The following is a 27,956-nucleotide window of genomic DNA, read 5'->3' as shown; positions in this document are numbered from 1 at the left end:
AGCTGCGTATCATCTCTAACTTCGTTATTTGCCACAACAGTTTCGGTTTCCCTTCGCTCACGTGACCTCGAATCCTCCTTACCGTCATTCGCATTTGCGCCAAGATGGCCGCGCAAGCAGACCGCGGTGTCCCGCTCAGCACGGTGAGTTCATCTTCCTCATTTTGTTTAGTGACATGTTTACACTGTGACGGGACCGGCCAACGAACGGGTAAAGCCGGCTGGCGGGGTTGACTGTGTCGGACGCGTACTGTTTTGAAATGCCATGTTGGTAGAGAGTCTGCCGACGTCTGTGCTCTCCTCTACTGCGTTAGCTGGAAAGTGAGTACCAGGCTGCGCTGCACACCCTCCGGCTGCAGACAGCCTGAGTGTCGCTCAGCCCTCCCGTAACGTTCGTGTTCATCCCACTACGCATGGCAGTGTGTTGTTATGTGGTTGTGAGCAGTCCAGTTCCTGATACGCATGATACGTTTACTCTCTTGCCTGATGACAGACATGACTTGAGGTGTGTCCCTTTATCGATAATGGTTGTCCTGGTCAATGTTTTTTGTTTGTTTGTTTTTTGTTGTTTTGTTTTTTTGTTTGTTTTTTAATGAACATATGCACTGACATTGATTGGCAAAGGACAAAGGGACATTTTAAGTGGAAGTAAGCCTCATTCAATGAAGGTTAAAGGTGCACTATGCAGTTTTGGGGAAGTCATGGTAATCAGTTTAGAAAGATCTCCATTGTCTGGTTTTCCTATATGTCTAAACAAACTCAATAAACAAACTCTCTTGTTTTCATGAACGAATGAGCTGAGTCAAGTCAACACTCAGAAGGGCCGTGTGAATGGGTTAGTAGACCAGTGTGAAGAATTGGTGAGGGGGTATCTGGGGTTGTGTCTGGCTTTGCTGCTGAGCTGTGAGAAGTTGAGTTGAAGAAGAATAGAGGAGAGCTGAATCATTTCTCCTTTTGTGGAGCAGCAACTGATGCTTTGAGTTAACAAGTAGCAGAGAATCTTTTTTGACAGCGTGTTGTTAAAAGCTCAGTTTATTGTCGAGATAATTAAAGCACTCTATCATCTCAACTGTTTCGTTAATCATACAAGTTTGGTTGCAGTTGGAGTCGCGGGCTTTGATGTATTGTTGGAAGGGTTTATTGTCAATTCTTCAAAATCTGTCATCGCTCACAGGGATCATTAAGGCCAACGTTGTCATCTGGTTTGCGAGTTAACTCTGATGATGTCACTATTGTTACTCCACTGAGAGGATAAGGTTAACCTGAAATGAAAACTCTGTCATTATCTATTGACCCTCATGCCGGTAGAAAGTTGGGTGAAGTTTCGTCATCCACTTAAGCAGATTTGCAGCAAAACAGCATGACAGCATTCTCCTAAACAACTGAAAAAAGGTAAAGATGAAATGCAATCCAAGTCTCCATCTGCCCCAAGATCCCAAACTGCTCTCGGACGAGCTGTATGGTACCTGTTATTTTTGTTTCAGTTGTTCTTGGCTCATACACTTTTAAAACAAGTCTCCATCTACTTTAGTTTTGTAGGGAAATGCTGCAATTCTGTTTTGCATATTGGACTACAAAACCTCACCTCACACGGAAATTCTCCGTGTTGAGGTAGAGAGCTGCTATTTCTCTGGAGAGGTTTAGACTCAGTCATGATGAATCAGATCGCTACAATACATGCAGCATGGCGAGAAGACAACAGCGTTCTCTGCAGGCTTCCAAATGTTTCTGAAGGACTAGGGCTCACATATTTACGACAGTTGTTAATTATTCCTTCCCCAAACAATGACCCCCTGAATTTTATGTCGATCATGCCTCTCCCAGGGCAGTGAGGTTTTGATTGGACAGCAAATGTCATCCCATCTACCATCCTGTTAACACCTCGGGCGAGGAGAGCCACACCTCATGTGACTACCTGACATGTTCTGACAACCCCCACACCAAAGGCAAATCTCCCTTCCTCTCACTTCCTGACATGATCTCTATCATATAATGATTTCTGAAAACTCACGCTATTTAATTGCCACACCATTCGCAGGAGGCTGAGTAGAAAATAAGATTTTTTTTTTTGTATTTTTAAAGGAAAATATCTGTGCTAGTTTTGCAGTTTGTATTGATGAAAACACATTTCTTGACATGTGCCAAACAAACTTAAATCAAACTGCATTTTGGAAATACCGACGGCCAATTTAAACAGATACATGATTCAACACAATTTTTTCTCAAAAATGTTCTACTTTCTCATGTTTGTTTCCTCTTTTTCCATTGGTTATTTCATCATGGGACGAAAAATTCTTAACGCCACATCGCAAAAGTGTCAACAATAACATTTATGAAAACAGAAGGACTTCACTGTGTCTCTGCCCAGACAACACAACAAGACATGAGCCTGTGTGTGTTAAGTATTCAGAGTAGAGTTTTGACAGGGAACCGTTTGTTGCATGTCATCCCACTCTCATTCTTGTTGTCCCCACATATCTCTTTACCATGAAATGTCAAATAATAGCAGAAAAAAACAGACTGCATAATGGATTAATTATTACACCAATAGGCCTACAAGTTACAGTGATTACTATTTTAGTTTTATTTGAATTAGTGAAAGCACAAGACTGACTGAGAAAACAGAAATTACATGATTGTTATTCTAAATAAGCCGTTTAGTTGCTGTTTAGATGCTCATTCTGTTTTTGATGACACATGTCTTGAGAGGAAATATACTAAGGCCACACTCTGGTGCTGACTAACAGACTATCTATGTATCTTCACCATTAAAAATGTATGTGGCCTCAAAGTGTTGGTGCACTTAATGGTTGATTTAATTTAAATAGACTGAGTTTTGAAAATAGGGTCAAAAACCATATGTAACTACTGAGTCTTTTTTTATTTTTTATTTTTTTTATTTGTTCCTCTTGCAGCTCTGTCCCAAGTTTCTTCATACAAACTCCACCAGCCACACCTGGCCCTTCAGTGCTATAGCTGAGCTCATAGGTGAGTCATCGACACATGGATGTGTTTTCAAGATAAACAGGCTGCCTGTTCGAGTTTCTGTTTGACTACCTGCTGGTGGCTACCTACTAGTGATGTCCCCGGGTGATCTGCATGATTAACACTGTTGGATTACATAGTGATCCTGTGAATATTTCTTGTGCTGTTTATTTTTGTGAATGAATCCAGCTATGTTTAAGCAATTGGGATTCATTCTCTCAGTCACTATAAGTATAACTACAAGCTATTATAGTATAACTATAAGTTCTAGGTAATGGCAGCACTAAAATTGTTTATACTTAATTAATTTACCATAATTAAAGGTCTACTTCTATCCTGTGGACCTTTTATAGTTGTTAGTGTTTTTACTTAATCTAGATTATAATATGTTTTTCATTTCACCTAGCTGTGGTGTTACTGTTTTTGGTGGTACACCACTCCTGAACAAAGGCAGAGGCAGCACCGGAAAACAAAACTGAAACTAAAAACAGACATTGAATTTGGAGCTTGACAGAAAAAGTTGTGTTGGCACTGAAAAGAGTTTGACTTCAAGAATGAAAGCAGGAAAAAAAAAAGATTATCATTAAAAAAACACAAGAAAGCAAAAATATTAAAGTGTTTCAATGCTGGTAATATAGTTCAAGTTTTGTTTTCTGTGCCATACTCAATTAAACTTAACTTCAATGCTTTTTAAACTATTATTTGAAATATAAGATATATTTTTCTTAGTAATCAACAGCATGATCACTCTCAGCTAACAGACAATATTAACCTGCAGCAAACAACTGGATTGAACAGTTGTCTCATAACACCATTGTGCTTAACCACACCCCATGTTTACCTGATAGCATCAACATTGAAAAGGCCTAATTCAAAAAATAACATGTAAAGTGTATGGTCATTGATGAAATGCTGTTAAAAGGACAGTCAGGTTACCACTTAATAAGTATTCTAAAAATGTAAAACAGTTGATTAATATATATACTTTTCTATTTACCTTTTTTCTTTTGTGTGTTTGCTGTAGTCTTATCCCTTATGAATGTAAGCTTAACTCACTTCTCTCACTGGTCTGTGAAAGCCTTTTAAAAAGTGATGACCTCAGCTGGAGACTGAGCTGATGTCTCATTAGAATGTTGAGGTAAAAGCAGCCAACATGTTGTATCGAAAGAGTGCAGTTGTCAGACTGTTAGCATAATGTCTGCCCACAGTTCAGAGCATGGGAGCAACATCGTAACGTATCCGTATTGTCCAGCTGGGGCCAACATAAGCTGCAGACTCTTGATTATGCTCTGTCTCAGCATCAAAACAGAATCTTCCACGTCTATAATGTGATGTATCCTACAATCAAGAAATGTCCACACCTCCAGGAGATAACTATTTGGTGCAAGCACTCATTGTTACACATTTTCTGAAGCAAAACCTGTTTTAAAGCTGGAACACTTTACATCCAGTTAAATACATAGCAACTTCTGTTTACATGTATTGACCCATCCTATGGTGCAAATAAGAGAAGAGATGTGCCTTGCAAGCAGTCGCTAAAACTGCATGACAAAACCCAGATAACCCTGGTACAGCAGTTTTTTTATCTTACCGCCTGCATCATACTGCACCCAGAAAATCAGTACAGTTTTAGATCAGTGTAATGTGAGAACTTTAAAGGCGGGAGATTTTGATTATCATTTGATTTAAGTTGCACTTAAAACATTTTTCATTTTTCAGACAATGCCTATGACCCAGATGTCAGTGCCAGCCAGTTCTGGATTGATAAGACTATGGTTCAAGGGCAAGAATGCCTCAGCTTTATGGATAATGGAAATGGACTGGACCATGACACGATGCATAAGATGCTCAGGTATGGACACTGCTGCTTGATACCGTTTGTAAAAATCATGGACAAATCTGTGTTACCTTGTTATTTATCAAATGCAGATATTTGTTGTTTATTTCAGAATTTAATGATCCACTGGATTTCGACATTGCACTGACATACATCACAAGGACTACTTAAACCTTTTTAAAACAAATTCTATACGTGATGCAGCATTAATGTATGAACAATGATACAATTCATAGACTCAATAAACCTCATTTTCCCCCTCAAGCTTTGGGTACAGTGACAAGACTGCTATAAATGGTCTAGAGCCAATTGGTATCTATGGCAACGGTTTCAAGTCTGGATCCATGCGTCTGGGCAAGGACGCCATCGTCTTCTCCAAATCAAGGACTACGTCATGTGTCGGGATGCTCTCACAAAGTTACCTAGAGAAGATTAAAGCTCAGCAAATAATCGTACCCATCGTCTGCTTTGAGAAGGGGGAAAGAAACGAGTATATCCTTTACCTACTGTGGTAAGACATATTGTGTCATCTAAATAAATGGAGTGTAAATGCAAATATCTTTAGATATATAGATTTATCAGTATTACGTGTTGGCAACAGAATTCCTTAGTCTGAGGAATACTCAGACGGTTTGAAATCTGGATCATGATTTGATAAATCTTTTTGTCACTTGATGTGAAAAGGGTCCTGGAATAGTTATCAATTTTTTGAGAGTTTTTAACAGGGATTGGATAGAAGTCTATTCAGATTTTATAGGGTGTGCAATGTTTTAGAAATGCGTTTTCCTTTAATCACACACCAGAATGAATGAGTAAAATGCCCTGTAGACTCGAAACAACCTATTAAATTTTCCAGTTGCAGCATTTAAACACAATATTGTATTAAAAACCATTATTTTGGCACACGCTCCCCATCCGCCATGCTTTTAGCTGTAATTGGAATATTTTCATTACATCACCCCAAGGAAGAGGAATGAAAGTAATTCATCCCGTCAGCATCGGTATGTAATCGGCCACATCACTCTCACTGGTTTGTCCGAAAAGTGCGGATACACTAGTCATTGAGGTTATGTGAAGTATTCTTCAGTTGCCTCATGCAACATCTGAGTCTGGGGTTTGTTTTGAGCACTGAGTTGTGCTTTTGTAGCTCTCATCTACAGACTCTCTACACACCTTTTTGATATATTTCTTGTGGGGCTGGGATGCGTCAACGTAATTAATGTAATTTACCCAATTGCCCCAATCGATGGCGTCAATTCGTCGACATTAATACTTTGCGTTGGCGCGAATGCTGTGGATGCTGTCATAATGTGTAGTGATTAAGATCCTGACCCACCAAATATCTTGGAAAGTGAAAGAGTTGCATTTTTCGCTCTAAATTACATAATTACATAATCGCCATCAGTAAACTGGACGCTGTCTGACTCTCTGACTCGCGGGGACAGAGGCTGTTTTCTGGGGGAAAGTTCACATAAGTCTCAGTCTGGAGGGCTGACCGTTGCAGTGATTTCTATCAACACAACCACTTGAGTGAGTTAAAGATTTTTGCCGGTGACAGATGCTGTTTTTCAGGCACAAAAGTGATGAAGAGTCGGTAGGACAGGTGGGAGGACGGACGCTTCTCTGTGTACAACTGCGGTATTTTTTTCCTCATATAAGTTACCAAAGACAGTTACACTTTTGTTTGGTTACGTAAAGTTGCTTTCTGGGACATTTTTCTGTAATTAGTTGAGTGAGGGACCTGTGTATCAACCCTTCGCTAACCCCACTGAAGAAGAATTTTTAGCGCGTCTGGTTGTGGGGAAGCTAACACTGACGTAATTATGTCTTTGTGTTTTGGTCGCACAGTAGGGAAATAACCAGTTCTGGAGAGATTCTTGAGTGCTCTAGTTGCCATGTTAAAGAAATGTTTAATAAATATTGACATGTTGACAAGAAATGTTTCGATATCCATATTGTGTGAATAGTTACATTGGCAGCCTGCTCCTGTTAAAATTACTCTGCTCTGTGTTACCTTTAAAGTCCTCCATATTTGTATGTGGTCACCTTCGTGCCTGCATTTGTGCATTGCGGAGGAAATGCAAAGCATCATCCAAATGAGGGCCCTACCAGGCATTCTTTTTTCCATTTGTCCAAGTTTGGTTGCAAGTTGTCCTTAACTTTAGCTTACTCAGGGTAAGAGAGGAGCACAGTGTCAGTCTGCAGGACATCCTGTCCTTCTCTCCTTTCAAGACACAAGCAGAACTCCTCCAAGAGATTAATGCCATCAGTTCCTCCTGGTCCACAGGGACAACCGGCACACGGATCATCATCTGGAACCTCCGCAAGTCAGTCCTCAGTCCACATCTACAAAGATGTTTACTTATCCTGGAACAGCACAATTAAAAGTTTTCCCTTTTTCCAATAGAACAGCTACTGATTCAACAGAGTTTGATTTTAAGAGTGACCGTTATGATATCCGAATCCCATCTGACATCTACGAGGCAATGAACGACAAGTCTCCACATCCAGGGGTGACATCCAACATTCCTGAGTGTGTTTACTCGCTGCGGGTGAGGAACAGTAACACGAGTTTAAAAACCTTGATATGCTTTACCCAAACACAGCCACAGCACCATATTCTTTTTTAACTTCCTGTATCTTTACTGACTGTAGGCATATTGCAGTATTCTCTACCTGAAGCCTCGGATGCAGGTCGTCATACGTGGTCACAAGGTGAAAACGCAGCTCATTGCAAAGAGTCTGGCCTTCATCCAAAAGGACCACTACAAGCCCAATTTCCTGGTATCCTTTCATCACTGGACCTCTTGTGCTTGCCATTTCTTCCATTAGTTTAAAATGTAAATTGAGTGTTTTATAGATGTGTTTATTTGAAAGCATTATATCTGTGAAGCCCTCCACGCTCTTCCCTTAATGTTATTACAGAAAAGACGGGTTCCTATCACTTTTGGTTATAACACCAAAAGTAAAGACCAGTATGGCGTTATGATGTATCACAAGAATCGGCTCATCAAACCGTATGAACGCGTGGGCTGCCAGCTCAAGGTGCGTCTCTGTTGTAACGGTTACACACATTTCCAAGGGCCTTTTAACGTCATCATGCAGGGTTCTTATGAATCTTTATTCCGCTGCAGGCCAACAACATGGGTGTTGGGGTCATCGGAGTCATAGAGTGTAACTTTCTGGATCCTACCCACAACAAACAGAGCTTTGATCAGACAGATAAGTACAGGTAAGGGCACTGGTGCCATACTGAGTTTTGCTCACACTGATGTCATTATGCTCCAAATACAATTCTGTGAGTCTGGATTTCCCACACGAAAGATGCGTTTAATCATTCATGTTTTGGTTTAGGAAAACTATAAACACTTTGGCGATCAAACTGGAGGAGTACTGGAAAGAAATCCGCCACAAGAGAAAACAAGAGGATCCAAACTGCATCCCAGTGGAAGATACCGTGTCAGTACATTTTGAAGTGATAGCATGAATTCTACACCTACATTTTTCTCGCCATGTTGTTTACATGCTCTGATATTTGCCTCTGTCTGTGTCCTTAGGAAGCGGCCAGATCAAAACTGGGCGCAGTGTGATGCCTGTTTGAAATGGCGCAAACTCCCGGATGGGATCGATTGCAGCAAGCTGCCAGAAAAATGGTACTGCGCTTTGAACCCTGATCCTCAGTTCAGGTAAGCAGAGCAGTATCCTACAATCTGTTGCAATAATCACAGTCTCACGTGCATGGTTTGTACGGGTGTACTGAAATCCTTGAAAGTGCATGAATTTTAATGCAGTGTTTTCCAGGTCTGAAAAGTGCTTGTCTTTGAAAGTCTTTGAAACTGCTTGAAATTGTAACTGCATTACTTTCATGAAAATCCCTACCTGACAGAATTGTTACATTTGTAGATAAAGTAAAAGGAACTCTAATGCAATCTAACAACAGACTGGCCTGGCTTCACCCTGTCCTCCCTTTCTGCATCAGCTTGTGGTACAAAACCGATCAAAAGAGTTTTAGGGTGTGCCCAACAAATACCAGATATCTATTAAGGATACAGGATACTTTTCTAATTAAACATGCAGGTTAACACAGCTAAATGCATTGTAGTACACCCTAAGGTGCTCAAAAAACTTGAACATGCTTTAAAAATGATTAAAAAATTGAGTCTTGAAAAGTGTAGGAAGCGTGGATGTGATCAAATATACAGAAGATTTTCCTATACACAAATCTACTTTTCTGTAAAAGAATTTGTACATCTGCACATACTTTTGTGACTGTTATGTAATCAATGTAGCATTATTCATAAAAACACCTGTAGGGCTCTAGTCTGCAGCAATGTAGCTACATTTGGGGGCTATTTTCGGTAAAACTGCGACTAAATTACTTGAACTAGGAGCACTTGTACAACACCAGGAGCAGTATTTCTGCTCGTAGTGTTTAGCCCTGGCCACCACTACAATAAGAAAATAAAAAATCAAGAAAGTACATAAAACAATGCATTGCAATCAGTCAGCTGATCCACTTCCTTAACATATACACAGCTATCATCATGTTTGGTACTTTGCCCGTAAGGCCCGTGCTGCCTTCTTCTCTCCCAAGGACAGGTTGAGGTGACCCATGACCAGGTTAATAGATAATGATAACACAGCATTGAGAGGAGGATACAGCCATTTTATACACAAGACGTGAATTATAAAAGGTGGATCTGCTGTGATCAGCTGTCAGCTGTCACTCTGTTTGTCTGTTTTAGTCTGTAATGTTTTCCAAGAGGCGTGATTCATGACAAGGTTCCCGTTCCAAAGAGTTGTACAGTGATAGTAAAGTGCTGAGCTGGCAATGGTATTGTAATGGCAGTCTAAACCAATCACAGCTCGGACTCAGCGGATTCTTACTGATGTTTTCAATATTCTAATTCTCTAATTTGCCCTCCCAGGAACTGCAAGGTAGAGGAGGAGCCCGAGGACTCGGATGACGAGCAGCCTTCATACCGCAAGACCTACAAAAAAGAGTGAGCCCTGTTTCAGTGAAAAACACCTTTGCCAAAGTTGAAGGTTGACTCAAAAAGAATAGCTCATCATTTAACAGGTTATATGAGCATTAGAAATAATAATAATAAATGATAACAAAGTGTGATTTATTTTTTACAGTGAGAGGGAAGAAAAAAAGAAAAGACAAAAGGTACGGACACGTCATCTGCTGTAAATCACCTGCCAGGTTTCTGCCTTCTGCTACTGTAAAGCCTCCTCATGATTTGTGTTTTGTAGTTTCTGATATTAGTGATTTTTGATTCCATAAATGTTAACATGTGTTATATGGCACTTGGGGATTGTTTTTCTAGGAGGAGGAGGAACGGAAGCGCAAAGAAGACCAGCGTTGGGCTGAGCTCACCAGGCAGAATCAGGCCCTGGAGCAGCAACTGCGTCAAACTGTACATTTCCCATCTGATACCAAAGGAATCAGACTGACACCAATGATAACGATTGTGTTAACAGACTTTTAGTTTCAGTAAACACATTGGAGAAGTGGGTGTGGGTGTGGGTGTGGTTTAGGAATATTAATATTATTAATATTGATTAATGTTATTTTAGGAATATTAATTATCACAAATTATGATGATTGCTGTTCTCCTTGATAGCCGACCCGTTCCCCCTCCACCCCGAGGAGCAGATTTAACTCTCAGTTACCAAAAGGTGGTGCTGTAAGACCTGAATCCTTCACCATTTCTCAAGCTGGTAAGAAAACTTACTCTTTGTGTGTGTGTGTGTGTGTGTGTATGTGTGTTTGAAATAGCGAGTGTTTGGCAGAATAACTTAATGTCCGTTTTTCTTCTTTTCCAGCATGCAGCCCCTCCAGTAGCAGTGGTCTTCCAGTTATTTCTAATGTGTGCTCACTGTCAGCAGGCATCCCAAGGTATGATCTTGTGTTGTTTCTGATTTTAAGCAAACCACAGGACACGTTTGAACAGTCTCAGTGTAATGCTGTTGCCTCTTTATTACTTACACAAGCAAACAAGACCATCAGCAAGATTGTTGGCTTTTTTATAAGCAGGTATTACAGTCATTCTTAATATCTGTTAGTGGGTTGGATAAGTCTTATATTTATAAAAGAAAAAACAATTTATTAATTAAAGATGAAATGCCTCTTTCACTTAAATGCACTCTCTAGCCAGATCAAGATCTTTAGCTACTACTGCTTTTTTAGGTTATGTTAGGGTAGGGTAGTTTAGTTCCTTGTAGCTGTTTTAGATATGTAAGTTTAAATTGGTCCTATTAAAAGTGTCATATTGACTATGCTTTGTGTGCCCTCTAGGGGGAAAAGAACACAGCCCTCTACTCCACAAAGAACACCCAAAAGACCAAAAGTTAATGGACATCTTTTCGGCACCCCTAGTACATCCATTTCAGTGGATGTGCGCCCAATGAGCTCGCCATCAGTGCCCATTGATAGTGACGATACTGATGATGATATTTGCATCCTGGAAAGTGACAGTACCCCCAAGCCAAAAAAGCCAGGCTTTGATTTGACTAAAGTGAAGTCAGAGAAGGAGCAAAGTGAGGTCAGCATGTTGTTGGAGTGCAGTGATGATGCTGCCCTGGACGACCCCTCGGAGACAGACGCCGCAGGTACCGGTTCTGCAGTGTCGACAGCTGTTGGAACCAGTCCGCCCCCCCCAGCACCACCTGCAGAGGTGGCCAGCATCACCACCCAGACAGATGCAGCCAAAGTGAAGAAGGAAGAGGAAGACCTAGATCAGACTCAAGAGGAGGAGAGGGGAGGGCAGAGTGACACTCGCAGTGAGAATCAAGGAAAGCAGACTGTGCAGAATGGAAAGACTGATCATCTGCGTCACGAGGGCAATGCTGGACCTTCCCATGCGGATGTCAGTGACAGGAGAGACGCTCCAATTCAGTACCCCAGTGTGATAGAAGTACAGGAACAGCAAAACCAGCTCTTAAATCTGATGGAGGCTACGGCTGTGGAGAGAGACGAGTTTAAAGAGCAGGTCCGAGCACTAACCTGCCAACTGCAAGACGCTCAGAGCAGATTACAAGAGCTGACTGAGGTCAATGTAAAGAGGGAGTGCTCTCATCAGGCAAGCCAGACAGAGGAAACTGGGGGAGGGAAGGACTATAAAAGTCTGTTTGAGAGGGCAAAACAGAAAGTCGATGAACTGATTAAGGACAACGAATCTTTACTTGCAACTGCCGAGACCAAACCCAGTGATGTGCAGGGTGAGGAAAAGGACATTGATGACATCGCACTGCAAGTTGACCGTCTGATCCGGGAGCTGGACCAGAGGAACAAGGAGAGGGGTGAACTACACTCACGGGTCAGTGGCATAAGCTCAAAGTAGAAGACTGGCAATACTTCTACTACTGTGTTTTTTTTGTAGAAGAAGAAGAAGTGTTTAAAGCACCATTATGTAACTTCTTTAACCTCTAAAATAACTTCAAAATCATTTTGATGGTAGAGTGTCTTGTGATATTGTTCACCGTATCACTTGTCACTGCACCGTGTATCTTCAGTGAGCGGGGAGGATCACCACGTTTTATAGAGTGTCACTGAGTATTTATGGCAGAGTGAGAGTGTATATTGGATTGGCTCCAAATAAACTACAGTATCCATGTTGGCTGTAATGACAGAGCTTATCACAAAGTAAGACAATGTGGCTCACTGATGTGTTTGCCAACAGACTTATCTTGTAACACATGATATTTCCCTTATTCTATCAGATAATGAACACAGCAGGGAAATGCTGCTTGAGAGCTTGAGCGTGAAGTTGGATTCTGATTCCAGCTTCTTAAATGTGAAAGTCTCCTGGTTTCTTTTCTCCTCTATGCCAGCAAATTTAATATGTTGTGGATAAAACATGACATTTAAGGCTGTCAACATTTTTCATAATTTTCCTACATTTTTCTCACCAAACAACAAATCAGTTAATCGAGAAAACAACAGATGAATTAACTTTGAGAATGAGCGGTAGTAAAGGCTCTGTTTTAAATGGTCGTTAGACCACTTCACAGCTTTCACATTCTTCCTTTCGTTTCATGTGAAGTAAAGGTAACCATAAAATTAGTTACGTAAGATGGCTCAGTTGTATTTGATCATTGTCTTTATATGATTTGTTCTTTCTCTATACACGTTGTTTGCTAGGCCATGTAGGTTTTTGTCAACCTGTGTACCTTTTGGTTTTAGTGATGTTGATCTGCCCCACCTCCCACCTTTATTAATTCTTTTTCTTCTCCTGGGGTTCACTGTTTGCTGCACCACCAGTTGGACAGTGTGGAGGAGGAAAGAGCAAACCTGGCATCCCAGTGTGAAGAGCTCAGGGTGAGCCTGCAGCAGGAGAGAGAAAAAGCACAAGAGGCGCACAGAGCCACTGATTCTTCTGAGTCAGGAGGAACAGCACCAGCCTCTGGCACAGAGTCAAGCTCAGATACACTCAGAAGGTTGGATTGTTGTCTCGTCTTTCATGTTGTATGAATTATCACTAACAGACAAAGCCGCAACAGCAGAACAACATTGTAAATGTTTGGTGTTTTTTGTTTTGTTTTTCTCTTTTTCCCACAGCCTGATGGAACTTCGTCACAACATCGGCCGCCTTCTCATAAATTATGTGCCTGCACTGGACCTGGACCAGGTGAACTATGAGTGTAATGTAATCGATGAGATCCTTGAACAGGTTCTCTCCAATGAAGAGTCTGGCGTACCAGTGGGAATGAAGGACAGAGCAATAGATGAATAAACAATCATCATCATAGAATCCTGGATGCTCTCCACTTGTGAACAAGAATACAGTTTCTTATGAGTGTGGGACATTAGGTCAGGTTTATTTTAAGGTGTTAAACAAATATGAATGACAGAGAGACATGGGTGTTGTCATATTTGATCCATGAAAAGTAGAAGTGCAACTAAGGGCTGGTACTTAAAGGCACAGTTCTGGTGCAGTTATATAGTCCACAAAACATTTCTAGAGCTTCACAGCAAAACAGTATAGCAGCATTCTCCTTGAAAACTTAAGTAGACTGGGAACAAACAACCGCAAGAAAAAACAAAATGGCATAATCTAAGTCTCCTGAAGATCTGAGATCCAGAATTGATTTGAAAAACACGATTTACACCCTTAATAGGGTGCGTGCTAACAGTTTTTTGCTTAGCATCAACAGTGAAGATATGGACTGAAAGGGTGTAGAAGGGTCTTTTCAAATCAGTTCAGAGTCTCTGGGCTTCTGAAAACTTGGATTATGACTGACAAGCTGCAACGAGCCTTTTTATGTTTTTTTGTTCTTTTAGTTATTTTAAAGCAAGTCCCCATCTACTGGAGTTTCTTAGGAGAATGATTTCCATCAGCATGGGGATGAGTAGATGACTGATGTGAGGGTTTTGTTAGAAAAAAAAAAATTAAATAAACGACTAAACCCAGACTGTGCCTATTTGATGTGGCATATTTTAAAAACCTTTAAATGAAAAAATATATTTTTTAAGTTAAGTTTATATAGAGAGATTGAGAAGAACAAGATAGATTATGATGAAAACTGTTTTTCTATAGTAGTTGCTTCTTCATGCACCTTAGAAGTATATGAAGAGTTGCCTGAAAGCTCCAACGCACAAAGGTGTGCACATGTGTACAGATTATGTATGATACAGTAAATGCAGCACACTCGGAGCTAATTTTCACTTTTCACTCATCTTGAAATATGACAGTTGGAGAAGTAAAAATGCAATGACAGCATACATAAATGAATGTTCTAATAATCCATTAACTTGTCAACTGCTTGATGTGTTGCTGATCATTTAATTCTAGTCATAGTGTTGACTTGTGCTTTAAAGAATGCAATCATGGTTATACTGAATAACTCCTGATGCTTCATCTGATTCTGTTTCACAATGACAGCTGACTGTTTACTCATTGCTTTGTATTTAAGTATTTTTTTTTGTATTGATCCTGTCAGATATATTTTTGTATTTACTGACTTTGCTCTGTGATTAAAATCCTCTAAATTCTTTGTGGACATTGTCATTGGTATCCTTGGGAATCTTCCTGATAGGAGAACCTTTTGATGTTGATGACAGGGCTGGTAATGAGCAGCACCGAATGTTTCTGATTGATACAAAGTGAAGTTAACTTGCGGTTCAAGGATTATCATAAACCGCCCTTCCAAATTATTAAACTGGTTGTGCTTGCTTGAGCAGTTTTTAATAGGCAGCCATGACAGAGAATTGAATCTACATGTTGTACCCACAGGAAAGTACTTATTTAGGTTGAAGTGATGCATATCGATCTCAATACAGATACTTTGACCAGCAGATTTTAGTAGGCATGTGAATCACACAGTTTGGGTTGTTCTGATCATGTTTTCATAAAGCCTAGTGAAACATCTGTTTTCCAAGACCCTAATAAGGTAAGATTTTATATATCCAGTATCAAGAGAAGAAGACTGAGACAAGCAGACATCCTAACACATTTAAATATTTGAAATGCTAGCAAGTAAAAGTTCCTCAATGGAATGGGCATCTTCATTCCAGTGAGTTTGTATTCAGTACAGGGAACCAGTCTTCTCCAGGTCAGAGTTTGCATGAGGGACTGTATTGTCAACTTGTCATCTGCTGTTTACAGGCTGGTTCACTGTCAACTAATGTTACAGCATCTATAATAGGCTCACAGAGAGGGTGTAACATTTAAAAGGACACTCAGACATTAAATGAAGGACTGAAACATATTTTTATTTAGAAATCAAAAGAGCAAAAGTACATACTGAAAGAAAGGTTGGAGATCCCAGTTGAAATAAACAAAAGAAGGGGAAATCCCTGGGCCAGCCACACAGTGGGCCGCCACACCCAGCTATCCCCTCCAAACTATCAAAAGGGCAAGAAATTAACCTAACCTTAAATGAACCAAAGAAAAACAAAAACCGTATTGCTAGTGAGCTGAAAACTAAACTACAAACACATTAACACAACAAAACCCCAGCACTGAAAAACGTGGGGGAACAAATGCAACAAGAAGGGAAACATCTTCTCCTTTCAATGTGAGCTGGGCAGTGGCTCCAGAGAGGGTGAGGCTTCCACTCAATCCTTCTTAAATGCTGTCAGGTAACGGCAACACACCTGGATAGATTGTGTCTTCCTGAAAGATAAAACACAGACAAAAGGAAGAGAGACAGAGAGAGAACATGCAAAGGGAGAGAGCAAACAACCAGTACAGGAGCACACGTAACAACTAAGACTGTTGAATATCTTTACAACATAATGTAGCAGATCTTTACACTGGAAGTACAAATCCATATGCTGATTTTAATGTCACTGATAACCATTATGCTTTTTATTAACTCACTGATGTGTGTGAGAGTCGTCTAAGGTGAATTTAATGCCACTGTGTGTTAACTGATCATGGTGGCAGCAGCATGACCCTACAGGATATATCTCTGTACCCAGTGTATTAAATGGATGAATTTTTCTTGAAAAATGCCAGCGCCTTAGTTAAGTAAAACTTTAAAACTGAACAAACTGGGGGGGGTTACAATGCTTTCAAAAGGAGAGGAATGCATGGTCTAAACCAGAGAAGGAAAGTTCTTAAGAACTTGCGGTTATGAATGCTGGCTGTTGAAAAGCTGACTGCAAATGTGCAGATCTGGCTTTAAAAAAAACTGAAGCATCTGAGAATAAAGGATTCACAACATACTATCAGCTGTGAGACAAACTGTGATGCTGGCTTAGGTTTGTCTCGAGGAGTAGCTGATGGAGTTGTTACGACCCCCTCCCAGTGAGGTCTAACACAAGACAAACAAGCAAGTTGCAGTTTGAAAAGAATGCAAGTTTACTATCATCAAATAAAACAGATAAAGTGATGGGCCGGCCAAAATAAACCAAAGAGCAGTTTACATATCAACCTGGCATCGGGAGTGGATAATGCCATCATCTTCCTCCTGGACAGATCAGTGTCCCACCTGGAGAAGCCTGGAAGCATCGTGAGGATCTTTAATTACTTTTAACACCATTCAGCCTGCACTTTTGGGGGGCAAGCTGGAGCTCACAGGGGTGATCCAACACCTCACATCCTGGATCCTTGACTACCTCACCAACTGGCCACAGTATGTGAGGATTCAGGACTGTGTGTTGGACACAGTTGTCTGCAGTATGGGGGCCCCACAAGGAACAGTATTGGCCCCTTTCCTGTTCACCCTGTACACCACAAACATCTACCACCAATCAACCCACAGCCATCTACAAACATTTTTGATGACTCTGCTATCGTCAGCCTCATCAGGGACAGGGACGACAGAGCCTACAAAGTACTTATTGAGGGCTTTGTGGACTGCTACCAGCAGAATCACCTCCAGCTCAACGCCGGGAAGACCAAAGAGCTGGTGGTGGATTTCCGCAGGCACAGACAACCCTGCACACATACATACTGGGAACAGACATTGAGATGGTGACATCTCACAAGTACCTGGGAGTTCACATGAACAATAAACTGGCCTGGACTGATCACACTGCAGCAACATACAAGAAGGGTCAGAGCAGACTTCATCTGCTGAGGAATCTCAGGTCCTTTGGAATGCAGCTGGCACTCCTGACTTCTTTCTATGACTCTGTGGTGGCATCAGCCATTTTCTATGGAGTAGTCTGCTGGAGCAGCAGCATCTCGGCAGCAGGCAGGAGGAGACTTGATAAACTTGTATGAAGAATGCCAGTTCCATCCTGGGATGCTCTCTTGATCCAGTGCTGGTGGTGGGAGAGAGCAGGATGGTGGACAAGCTGTTATCACTGCATCCCACTGCCTGCAGGTCACTTTCACAGCACTGGGCAGCTCCCTCAGCAACAGACCAGACTGATACACCACAAGTGTGTGAAGGAGAGGTATCGTGGGTCCTTCCCTCCTGCTGCTGTCAGACTGTATAACCAGCACCGCTCCCAGTAGCATACTTAACTAATTTCTCATTTTTAGTTTGCACTGGTAAATACTGTGTATAATTACATGTTAAATGTACATGTTCATATGTATATAGGAGTCTATTCTATTCTATTTCTTACCTTGTAATTATACTGTTTGTTTGTTTTTATTGTTGTTATTGTTTTGTTTTTTTAAATACTACTGTCCTTTGGCTGCTGTAGCAAACAAATGTCCCCCTTTGTGGGACAGTAAAGGAATACTGATTCTGATTAACGACTAGAGGCTTTGCTCAGACAGTATCTATTTTTTTTTTCACTATCCATAATGAATCCGACAGTGATATGAGACTGCAATTCACTGAAATGACCAGTTTTTCCGCACTTAAATCACCCACAAATTTAAAATTGGTGATTTTTCCACCAGTGTAACACATTTAGAGCATAGATTTCGAGAAGGTCGGATGGAATTCAACGCAACAGATAGTTACCCCCTTCTTCCGCATTGTCATCCAATCAGTAAAGCCGAAGGACCGGAAGTTTTGAAAGAATCGCGCACGCGGGAAATTATAGTTCGCCGCAGTAGTACAACAGGAGGTAAGGCGCAGTGAAATACTTCGAGATAACTAAATTTTAACGAACAAATGGGAAAAAGTGAATTGTGTTTATAGCAGACATAGCCGTTAGCTAAGAGTAACTTGTGTTTGCACGCGCCTGGTTGTGTCGTTTCTCAGTAACGACTGCCACAATTTACCCTGACAGTCCCGCTGAGTATATTGCTAACGGGGTTAGCTAGTTTTTGCGGTCGGTACCTTTGACTCTATGAAATTAAATCATTTCCCGTATATATATATCCCGTATTAAATGTTTCATATCGATCCGCATATAGAGTTAGCAATCCGTGTTTGTTGCTAAGGTCAATGTCGGCCTTGTTATGTCCGGAGCTTCAAATGTGTTTTTCTCTCTTAAGGTCTGTGTTATATAAACAGTATGAAGGTGGTAACGTGTGAGATTGCATGGCACAACAAGGAGCCAGTCTACAGTCTGGACTTCCAGCACAGCTCGGATGGACGCATCCATCGGCTGGCAACAGCTGGAGTTGACACCACAGTCAGAGTGAGTGCAGAGGAAGGAGTCAATATGTCAATACATCTGGTTAAAGCGATGAACCGGCAGTTCTGCCAGAAAACTGATCAAAAGTCACTCATACCACCATATGAGGTAGTAATCGCTTACATGCCTTTGTCAAGGAAAGGAGTAGTGTGCCATACAAAGCGAATGTGACTACTCACTACATGGATTAATTCTCACAGGAATGCAAAATAAAATTGCTGATCTATGAAGTGGGATTCACATTTTCTGTTGAATATAAAGTTGTCTAATATCAAACAGTGATTTCTTACAGAATCAAATTTTGCTATTTCACATAGAGGATTAATAGGACAATATTATGGCCCTTTTTTCCTGTTTGAATGTGTCACATTCAGGCAGTGATGGAATGAAACTAAGTACATTTAATCAAGTACTGGAGTTAAGTACATGTTTGAACTTGAGTGTGTATTTTTACTTTTTAGTATTTTTTGCTACTTTACACTTCCACTATATTCTTGGAAGCAAATATTTTACATTTTACTCATCATATTCATTTGATAACTTGCAATATCGAAGAATTGGCCACCTGTCTAATTCATGCTCAAAACAAGTAGGAGGCAGTATATCACCATTAACTGCTGCTTACTGTAGCTTCTAACTGCTGCTTACTGTAGCTGTGCAGCTAGTAGTGGGTATGATAAAAGGCATCAAAAACAGTGTTTTGTAATAGATTTATAATCAAATTGTTGCATAAATATAGCCAGGTTGTCTTCAATAGTTGAAGAGTGAATAACATGCAAACACACCATACACAAGTTTGCAAAATACTCAGTATTGAGTAAAAATGTAACTGAGTGGAAAAAAACAACAGTGTAAAAATTCCTGCAGCTGTGGTATATAAGTTGTTCAACGTGTACGCATTTACTGACTTTTTGCACTGATCTTGATGCAGGTGTGGCGTGTAGACACGGGCCCTGACGGGAAGGCAGTGGTGGAGTTTCTGTCTAATCTGGCTCGACACACTAAGGCTGTCAATGTAGTGCGCTTCAGCCCTAATGGAGAGCTGCTTGCCTCAGGAGGAGATGGTACGTGAGACATAATACAGTGACGCAAGGCAGTGGTGATGATATTAATCTGAACAGATATTTTAACATACAGTGGCTTCTTGTAATGGTTTGGTTTCTGTATTGTTCAGATGCAGCAATTCTGCTGTGGAAGCTCAACGACTCCAAGGAGCCTGAGCAGGCCCCCATGTTCCAGGAGGATGAAGATGCTCAGCTCAACAAGGAGAGCTGGTCTGTGGTCAAGACACTCAGGTACACAACTCTGCCAGCTTCAATCCCTTTAAGTCAGGATATTTTCCAGAGGACTTGTATGTGTTCTGACTGACTATAGCAGAACATCAAAAATGCAGCCTCTTTATTCATTTTGATTTCCAACACTGACAGTTATACTTCTGTCATACTTTTCTCAATGTCTGCCACTTAAAATTCCCATCAGACAAATGAAGCAGACACATTTCAGAATTTCAAGTGAACTATCATTAGGGAAAGAAATTATTAATCTAACCCTAAATGAATCAAAGAAAACTGAAAACTGGACCACTGGTGATCTCCAAACTAAACTACAAACAAACTAACGAAACAAAACCCAAGCACTGAAAAACAGGTGGGGAAAAAAGGCAAGAAGGAGACGAAGGGAAAAACATCCCCCTTTCTGATGTGAGCTGGGCAGTGGCTCCAGAGAGAGTGAGGCTTCTCACTCACTCCCCCTTACATACTGTCATCACATAATTGCAACACACCTGGATAGGTGTCCGAAAGATAAAAACACTGACAAAGGAAGAGAGGGTGCAGGTAAGCAACAAAGGAAGAGAGACAGAGAGAGAACAGACAGAGGGAGAGAGCAAACAACCAGTACAAGCCCACACGTAACCTTGAGTATGGAGATCTTCTTGTTCTATTCATTTTGCAATTTGCTGTCTGAAGAATGTTAATGTGTATCAACCGTGGTTTTAACAAATTTCTCACTATTTGATTTGTCTTTAGGGGACACATTGAGGATGTGTATGACATCTGCTGGACACGGGATGGAAACTTCATGGTGTCTGGGTCTGTTGACAACACCGCTGTTATGTGGGACATCAACAAAGGTTTGATTAGACTCAGATATCTGAGTATTCCGTACATTTTCAGTTACGTTACATTTCATCTGCTATATTTGCTCAGTGCTTTACTAATGCAATTCTATAATTCACTGTAAAATATGTAATAGTATATCTTATATTTGATTTGTGTTTATTATAATTGGTGCAACTGTTTCTGTGTTTCAGGACAGAAGCTGTGTATCCTGAATGATCATAAGAGCTACGTGCAGGGGGTGACCTGGGATCCTCTGGGCCAATATGTAGCAACTCTCAGCTGTGACAGGTACAGAAACAGATTTTCAGACCCCTTGTGCTCTGTCTGTGGGTCTAATCTTCACACTAAGTGTATGTACTGTTGTATAGCTTGTCACTGATGGTGGGGATTCAACAGTTTAATGCTTAAGGTGTTTTTGTTTTTCCTCCTCTGCAGAGTGATGCGTGTGTACAGTACTCACACCAAGAAGAAGGCTTTCTGTGTTAGTAAAATGAGCTCTGGGCCACTCCCAGAAGGAGAGGTCAGTAGAAAATTTGCTTTTGATGACAGTACTGTATAGTTCTCTATTATTCTTATTATGATTATTATTATTTTGTTTTCACTCAAATCTTTTGCATTTTCCTTTTTCAGTTGCCCTTACACTTGTTTATGACACTTCTTAGCATGTGTCATATGAATCCCTTCATTTTGTATTAAAGTGAATTAAATTTACTCAGAGACCCACTGCCCTGCTTTAAGTGACTGAGACATGTAACGTACACACTCTCAGTGCTGCATTTCTCTTCATGTTTGCAGGTCAAGCAGTACAGAATGTTCCACGACGACAGTATGAGGTCATTTTTCCGACGTCTTTCATTCACACCAGATGGGTCTTTCCTGCTTGCCCCAGGTAACCTGCTCAGCGTGCCTCAAATGTTGATTTCACCCGTTGAAATTTGGTGTATAATATCATAGTAGAGATCGTGTCTATAAGCTAAGCTTCCCTTTATAATCCTCAGCTGGGTGTGTGGAGATTGGAGAAAACATTATAAACACCACCTACATCTTTTCCAGGAAGAGCCTCAAGAGGTAACTTTTGTGACACGCTGTAGTATTTATAGAGAGTGAGAGTTAGTGTTGGATATATTTATGCTTGTAAATCTCTGTCTGTGTTTTAGGCCCATTGCTCACTTACCATGTCCAAGTAAAGCCACACTGGCTGTGCGCTGCTGCCCTGTCTACTTTGAACTGAGGACCAAGAAGGGAGAAGGTAAGGACATAGACCACAATAGTAAACAGACAAGCATTATAATGAATCCCTCCCTTTATTATGCATCCCTCAATGTTTTACTCATAATTTCTTTTCTTTGTCCTCTACAGATGGCTCTGTTGAACCTCTTCCAAATGTTTTCCAGTTGCCGTACCGTATGGTGTTTGCTGTGGCATCTGAGGACTCCATCTTTTTGTATGACACACAGCAGACCCTGCCTTTTGGCCTGGTGTCCAATGTCCACTATCACACGCTCAGTGACCTTACATGGTAAAAACACAGACTCTCCTCTAATGTCCTCCTCTGAAGCGCTCTCCTAAATAGAGAAGAACCTTCTTGAATAGTTGTCATTTTTAGAAGAAATTAAGTTTTGAGTCCTGCTCCTAAGTAAAAATCATTTAATTTAGCAACAATTAGAGTTAGACAAGAAAATACATAAAAGAGGACTTATATTTAAAAACAAGTAAGAACAAAAAGATAACTAAATGTTCTGTGTGACATTCATCAGTCCAACCACTGACATGTTTTTCTATTATATCCCCTTTAGGTCTCGCGATGGTTCCTTCCTGGCTGTGTCCTCCACAGATGGCTACTGCTCCTTCCTCTCTTTCTCTCCAGGGGAGCTGGGCACACCACTAAAGGAGCCCCCAACCCTGGAAGTTTTTGCCCCAAACAGTGGTGTAGAGAAAAAGGGCAAGAAAGCTAAGACCTCTTCTCCCATGACCCAGTCACCGAGCTCGGCCCCGACTCCCATGTCCCAAACCGGCCTCTGCAAAGATGCCCCCTCTGTCACCCCCCCTGAGGAGAAGAAGAGCACTCCCAGTGCCAAGTCTAAACCCCAGCCCCGTAGGATCACCCTCAACACCTTGGAGGGCTGGGGGAAGCCCTCAACCCCCAAAGCCTCAGCTCCTTCAGCACCTCAAACCCCTACATCTGCAAGCACAAGTGCACCTTCAACTCCACAGCCCCCTGCAGCCCCTCTCACGCCGACCAGCTCCTCTAAAAAACAGACACGCATTACCCCGCTCACTCCATCCACCCCTAAAGTCCTCAACAGTGCCAATACTGCTGGACCCACCACCCCGAAGGGTACGACCACCCCGAAGTGTACGACCACCCCTAAGGGGCCCACCCCAAGGTAAAAACAAAATAAGTTATCATGACTGATTCTGACAGAGAGAGCAAATTGTGAATGTTTGTATTGGTACAGCAATGTGTTGATCATTGGCAGGTACGTTTTTCATTGCATGTGTGGAAAATTTGTTTGTTTTAGGACTGCAACTTATGAATATTGCATTGTTGATTATTTGTTTGATTTCAGGAAATAATGAGAAATTCCTATCACAATTTCCTCCATCTTCAAACTTCTTGTTTCTTCAAAATTTAAACTAAGAAAAGCTGCAAAAAGTCAAGTTGTCTTCAGATTGCTTCTTTTGTCCAACCAAAAGTCCAGAGGCTCATTCACCACAAGTCTTAAACTTTGATTGTGGGCACTCACAGCCAAATTGTGTGACAACTTCAAACTAATTAGACAGATTTTAAATTTAGTCATAAGCCTGACAGGAAGCTAGTGTATTGCTTAAAGCTGCAGTCTGGAATTATGAGAAAAAAAGTGGACTTATACAGAATATTTGAATGAGCACAGCTCCCAGGTTATCATTACCCAGTGCAACATTTTTGCCATGCTGCCTTTCTGAAGCATGAGTAACTTTATTTCTCTAAACCAAGTCCCACCAAAAACCACCCCAGAGCATACTGAACACAAAATAATGTTATAACTGCCAAGTCACGTGAAAGACGCTTTTGCTAACCAGTAGCCATAGAGAGAAAGCTAAGCACAGAGTTGGCATACAAGCTAAGAAGCTAGATTTCCAACAAGCTACGTAGCCCCAGTGCAACGTCAGCCTTATGCACTATTGCGAGTATTACTGCAACCACTGCCATCTAAGCCTTGTGGTTAAAAAATAAAATGAATTGAAATCAAGCAGGTGTCCTTACTTGTCCAGTAGAAAAGCGGCCAACTCGGCGTCGGTCTTGAGTCCTTACAAATCCCGCAGCTCTGTCTACCTCTGAAATGACGCCCTGATATTTATCCTAGTTTTCTTTCTGGCTACTTTGCTGTTTACACTGCTTTTCTTCACCAGTCTTATTTCTTCTCTTTGATGTGGGCAATACTGGGGCATTTTTATGCTGTTGCCTCTCCGCAGTTGTTTGAGCTTGAGCTTGAACCTATTTGACAAGGTGAGAACAGGCACTGCACCTGCGCAGGGGAGGGGCACTGCAGAATATGCACTGCGTGATTGACACTTCTCAGACACTCCCTTTGGCTTTGATTGGTCGTGTTGATTCAGGAGTGGTGAGGTCTTGCAAATCAAATCATGGCCACGGAGTGGTCCCACAGACAGTGGATTTTTACACAGCTGACCTATATCTTATTCTACTGTCAGATCATAATGACAATTTCAGCAAATATAACAAAAAATAGTTACAGACTACAACTTGAATATTAATCATGCAACAGAATTATTGTAAATAATATACAGTTAAAGATATATGTTCAGATATGCTGTAGGTAGTGTGAACAATGCAGGTGCTGCTTCACACAAGAGCACATATGGTAATTTATGGAAATACTTGAACTATTCAAATGTGTTGTGAGTCAGACTGAGGAAGTAGCCACACAAAGAGCACACTGCATCAACCTCCCTGTCGCCTTATGGTTAAAGTAACTAAGCTGATTACTTCTAAAGATGCACTTTACAGAGATCAATACTTAAATTAAAAGAAGGGTTCTTTTGACCTATGAAATGCTCTTTTACAATATTTATTTAAACGTTCTTCTAGCGATGTAAGAAAAGTATAAATAGTGATGGGCTTGTGGTGTTTGTGTTGGTGTCCAGTGCTCATGGCTGGCAGTAAGAACAAAGCCCTGTCTGGAATGAGGGATTCGTTGGACCCCCCACTGACTATAAAATAATAATTGCTCTGACAGACTGTGTGTAGACAATGGCAGGTCCACACATGCTTTTGTATTTGCCTTGTATCTGTAACTTGGAACGTTTGCCTTGGCTAGTCATGACTAGTTCTACTTGTGGGCAGCAACTGAATCAGAAGAACAAAAACAGGATATATGAATTGGAACAGTCATTTTCTTTGTTCTCTCTAGTTTATTGTCGTTTTATTTTTTTTCTGCTCTCATGCATTTAAGAGTCTTTACCGTTCATGTCTTCTCTGTTTGTTTACAGGAGAGTATCTCTGACTCCTGTTGGAGTCCGATCTCCAGCTGTTGGTTCACTCTTCTGCACTCCCTCTTCCACTGAGAAGGCCAAACATGGTTAGTGAGGTCAACTGCTGTGGACCCAAATATCAACTTAAGTTTTTTGATTGATTGTCTCTTCTGACACCAAGTCAGTGATCCCATACCAGTGATTGGTTTTCCCCTCATTGCTATCAATTTGAATGGAAGCTAACACAAGACCAGGAGCAACTGAGGCACTAAAAAATACTAACAGTACTAAAACAACAGCATAACTTTACAACATAACAATGTTATAGTTTTTTTAGTTTTTGACTGAGGGGGTTTGTTTAAAGCCTTCATTATCTTCTCGTGTTTCATAATATCCTCATAAAGTAAATCATTACTTAATGTAATGGCCATAGAATAATGACACCATCATTGTTTGGATTTGTTTGCTTATATTTTCATTATGCAATCCGATCAGACTGGCAGCAGGGCACCATTTCCATCTGATTTCACCTCTCCATTTTGGACTCAATGAATAAATAAACTCACGTTTTGTCCTGTTTTGTTGGTAGTTGCAACTTTAAAGGAAAATGGAAACAGTCTACTTAATAATAGTACAGCTTACGTGTTAGACACAGTTCTTTACACTTCACCAGAAGACTATAGTCATCATGTCACCCCTATGTCACTGATTTTTACATTTGTATTTCTCCAGAGCGTCCCTCTCCTCCCACCGATCCAGTGTGCCAGCCTCCAGAGTCCAAACGGCCCAAGACCAGCAAGGCCTCTGCAAAGACCAAAGGCGCGAAGGCTTAGTGTTAACGTTGTGGTGCTGTGATATCAGATGAAGTACATACAGCACAGGGTGACTGTTGAGGAAGCCCCAGTCCAAACCTTCGCGGTTGCCCATAGATGTAAAACAACAGTGCAATAGCACTGTGTTTTGCATTGATATATGTTTGTTCTTAAACTAGATGAAGCTGAAACCTCAGTTATACAACAAACTGTATTGCGGTAAGTGTCCTTTAGTGGTGTGTGTTTTTCTATCGTACAGTAAACATGTATTGAGTCAATTGTATTATATTTGATTTGTTTGACATCCAGGTGCTGATGTGCTGTTGTAAAAAAAAGTAAAGTTTCTCATTTATTCTTAAAAAATGTTTTGATGTAAAACAAAAAATCCTTCTCTAAAAAATATCTGAGAAACAAAGCCAAGTGCTTCAAGGTTTAGTGCCTTGTGAGAACTTCATATACAACTTGGAGACTGAACCTGAAGACTGTTGAGTAGAAAAACTCAACATTGTCAAGCATTTAAAGGTCTTTTCTTATTGTCTAATAAAAGATTTTTCATATAAGGATCATGTTTGAGTGGTTTGCAATAAACGGCTGTGGGATGATTCATGTTTTCTTAGAGCTGCCGGCTGTGTAGAATGTTATTTTCTATTAAATGATCATTCATAAGCTCTTTTTGTTGAATCTGAAGTAAAACAGCATTTATCTCTTGATAAAGCTTCACATTTATACTGCAGACAAGGCCAATGGGGATTAAGGCTTCAACGTTTGCCAAGTAGACATTCATGGTTGTCTGTCACCATGTATTCAGGACTGTGGTCAGTAAGTTGTTCTGATATAGATCATTTCCCTTCATTTATTCAGTTTATTGTTACATTATAATGTCCAAGGACTTTAATTCAACACATGATGCTCTAGATGTTCTTAACGCTGCCAAGAAAAACGGATTGGGAAGAAATGCATCTTTATTTATTTTATTAGTCACCACATGTAGGTTTCAACACTCAGGTTTATTTAAAAAATAATAAATTCCCTAGGAATTACAGAGAACATGAGTGCTAGTAGCCCTGAGCATATTGCAGTACTTTATTTCTTTGGCTCAGGTCTCACTGTGCCAACACTTTCATTCAAAGAGTCAAACAGCCCTGAATTCTTACCTTTCAACACCAAATGCTGTATAAGAGCAAAACAAAATCTGATGCTCAAAACACACACTTTATTTCAGCACAAGTCTGCTGTGTCTTAATGACTAACCACCCGGTGGCCCTCACCCTCATTCTGATGAAATGATTATAGAAACTGGTTCTCCAGCTCATCAAAGATAACATGCCTGCCAGGACTCAGAACCTACAGATCCGCAGAGGATCTCGTATCCACTGCCCTCCACTCAGTCTTCACACACCAGAACAGTGACAGAATGCTGTTCGTTGATTCAGTTCTGTGGCAAAGACACACACACACCTGTCTACATCAGTGGAGCAGGTGAACAGTAATAGGTTTCTTGGAATTACCATCTCTGAGAACCTTCTTATCTTATCACCACCCTGGATTTAAAAGCACAGAAAAGTCTCTAGTTCTGACAGAAACTCAGGAAGGCTAAATTCCGGAGCCAGATTTTGGTAAACTTTTATGGAGGAGCAATAAAAAGCACCCTGTCTGGAAACTCTACAAACTGGTATGATTCGTGCACGGCCCAGGACAGCAAGGCTCTACAGTGGTTTAAATTGGCTG

General features: G+C 40.8%; 2 protein-coding genes across 3 annotated transcripts; both read left to right on the top strand.

Annotated features, from left to right (window-relative positions):
* Positions 1–40: 40 nt before the first annotated feature.
* On the top strand, positions 41–14,823 carry morc3a (MORC family CW-type zinc finger 3a). The gene is made up of 19 exons (XM_037110329.1): positions 41–143; positions 2,915–2,987; positions 4,704–4,836; positions 5,087–5,313; positions 6,992–7,148; positions 7,229–7,373; positions 7,477–7,605; positions 7,747–7,866; positions 7,956–8,053; positions 8,176–8,280; positions 8,379–8,507; positions 9,750–9,824; positions 9,964–9,994; positions 10,155–10,244; positions 10,452–10,548; positions 10,654–10,726; positions 11,126–12,146; positions 13,091–13,266; positions 13,388–14,823. Exons 1-19 carry the CDS (start codon positions 105–107, stop codon positions 13,560–13,562), a joined length of 3,093 nt encoding a protein of 1,030 aa, XP_036966224.1. The 5' UTR covers positions 41–104; the 3' UTR covers positions 13,563–14,823.
* A 3,349-nt stretch (positions 14,824–18,172) lies between these two features.
* Positions 18,173–26,792, top strand: chaf1b (chromatin assembly factor 1, subunit B). 2 transcript variants are annotated; one of them, XM_037110928.1, is made up of 14 exons: positions 18,173–18,304; positions 18,678–18,823; positions 19,752–19,884; positions 19,995–20,115; positions 20,848–20,951; positions 21,132–21,228; positions 21,376–21,460; positions 21,736–21,829; positions 21,939–22,008; positions 22,098–22,189; positions 22,300–22,459; positions 22,737–23,327; positions 25,435–25,523; positions 26,149–26,792. In XM_037110928.1, the coding sequence occupies exons 2-14, from the start codon at positions 18,698–18,700 to the stop codon at positions 26,247–26,249; spliced, it is 1,863 nt and encodes a 620-aa protein (XP_036966823.1). In that variant the 5' UTR covers positions 18,173–18,304; positions 18,678–18,697; the 3' UTR covers positions 26,250–26,792. The 2 variants fall into 2 exon arrangements, with proteins under 2 accessions (XP_036966823.1, XP_036966824.1); XM_037110929.1 differs by lacking the exon at positions 18,173–18,304 and adding an exon at positions 18,381–18,511.
* The last annotated feature ends 1,164 nt before the right edge of the window (positions 26,793–27,956 follow it).

Source organism: Acanthopagrus latus, chromosome 9, assembly GCF_904848185.1.
Source record: "Acanthopagrus latus isolate v.2019 chromosome 9, fAcaLat1.1, whole genome shotgun sequence".
NCBI lineage: Eukaryota > Metazoa > Chordata > Actinopteri > Spariformes > Sparidae > Acanthopagrus > Acanthopagrus latus.
Note: the sequence above shows the minus strand (reverse complement) of the source record. Positions and strands in the feature narration are given on the sequence as shown.

Excerpts from the sequence above, each read along its gene's own strand:
- morc3a (XM_037110329.1), top strand. The coding sequence starts at position 105 with ATGGCCGCGCAAGCAGACCGCGGTGTCCCGCTCAGCACG. Across the intron at positions 10,549-10,653 it reads CTTCACCATTTCTCAAGCTG|CATGCAGCCCCTCCAGTAGC; the intron begins GTAAGAAAACTT and ends CTTCTTTTCCAG. Across the intron at positions 12,147-13,090 it reads GGGGTGAACTACACTCACGG|TTGGACAGTGTGGAGGAGGA; the intron begins GTCAGTGGCATA and ends CTGCACCACCAG.
- chaf1b (XM_037110928.1), top strand. The coding sequence starts at position 18,698 with ATGAAGGTGGTAACGTGTGAGATTGCATGGCACAACAAGGAGCCAGTC. Across the intron at positions 21,830-21,938 it reads GTCTTTCCTGCTTGCCCCAG|CTGGGTGTGTGGAGATTGGA; the intron begins GTAACCTGCTCA and ends TATAATCCTCAG. Across the intron at positions 22,460-22,736 it reads ACGCTCAGTGACCTTACATG|GTCTCGCGATGGTTCCTTCC; the intron begins GTAAAAACACAG and ends TATCCCCTTTAG.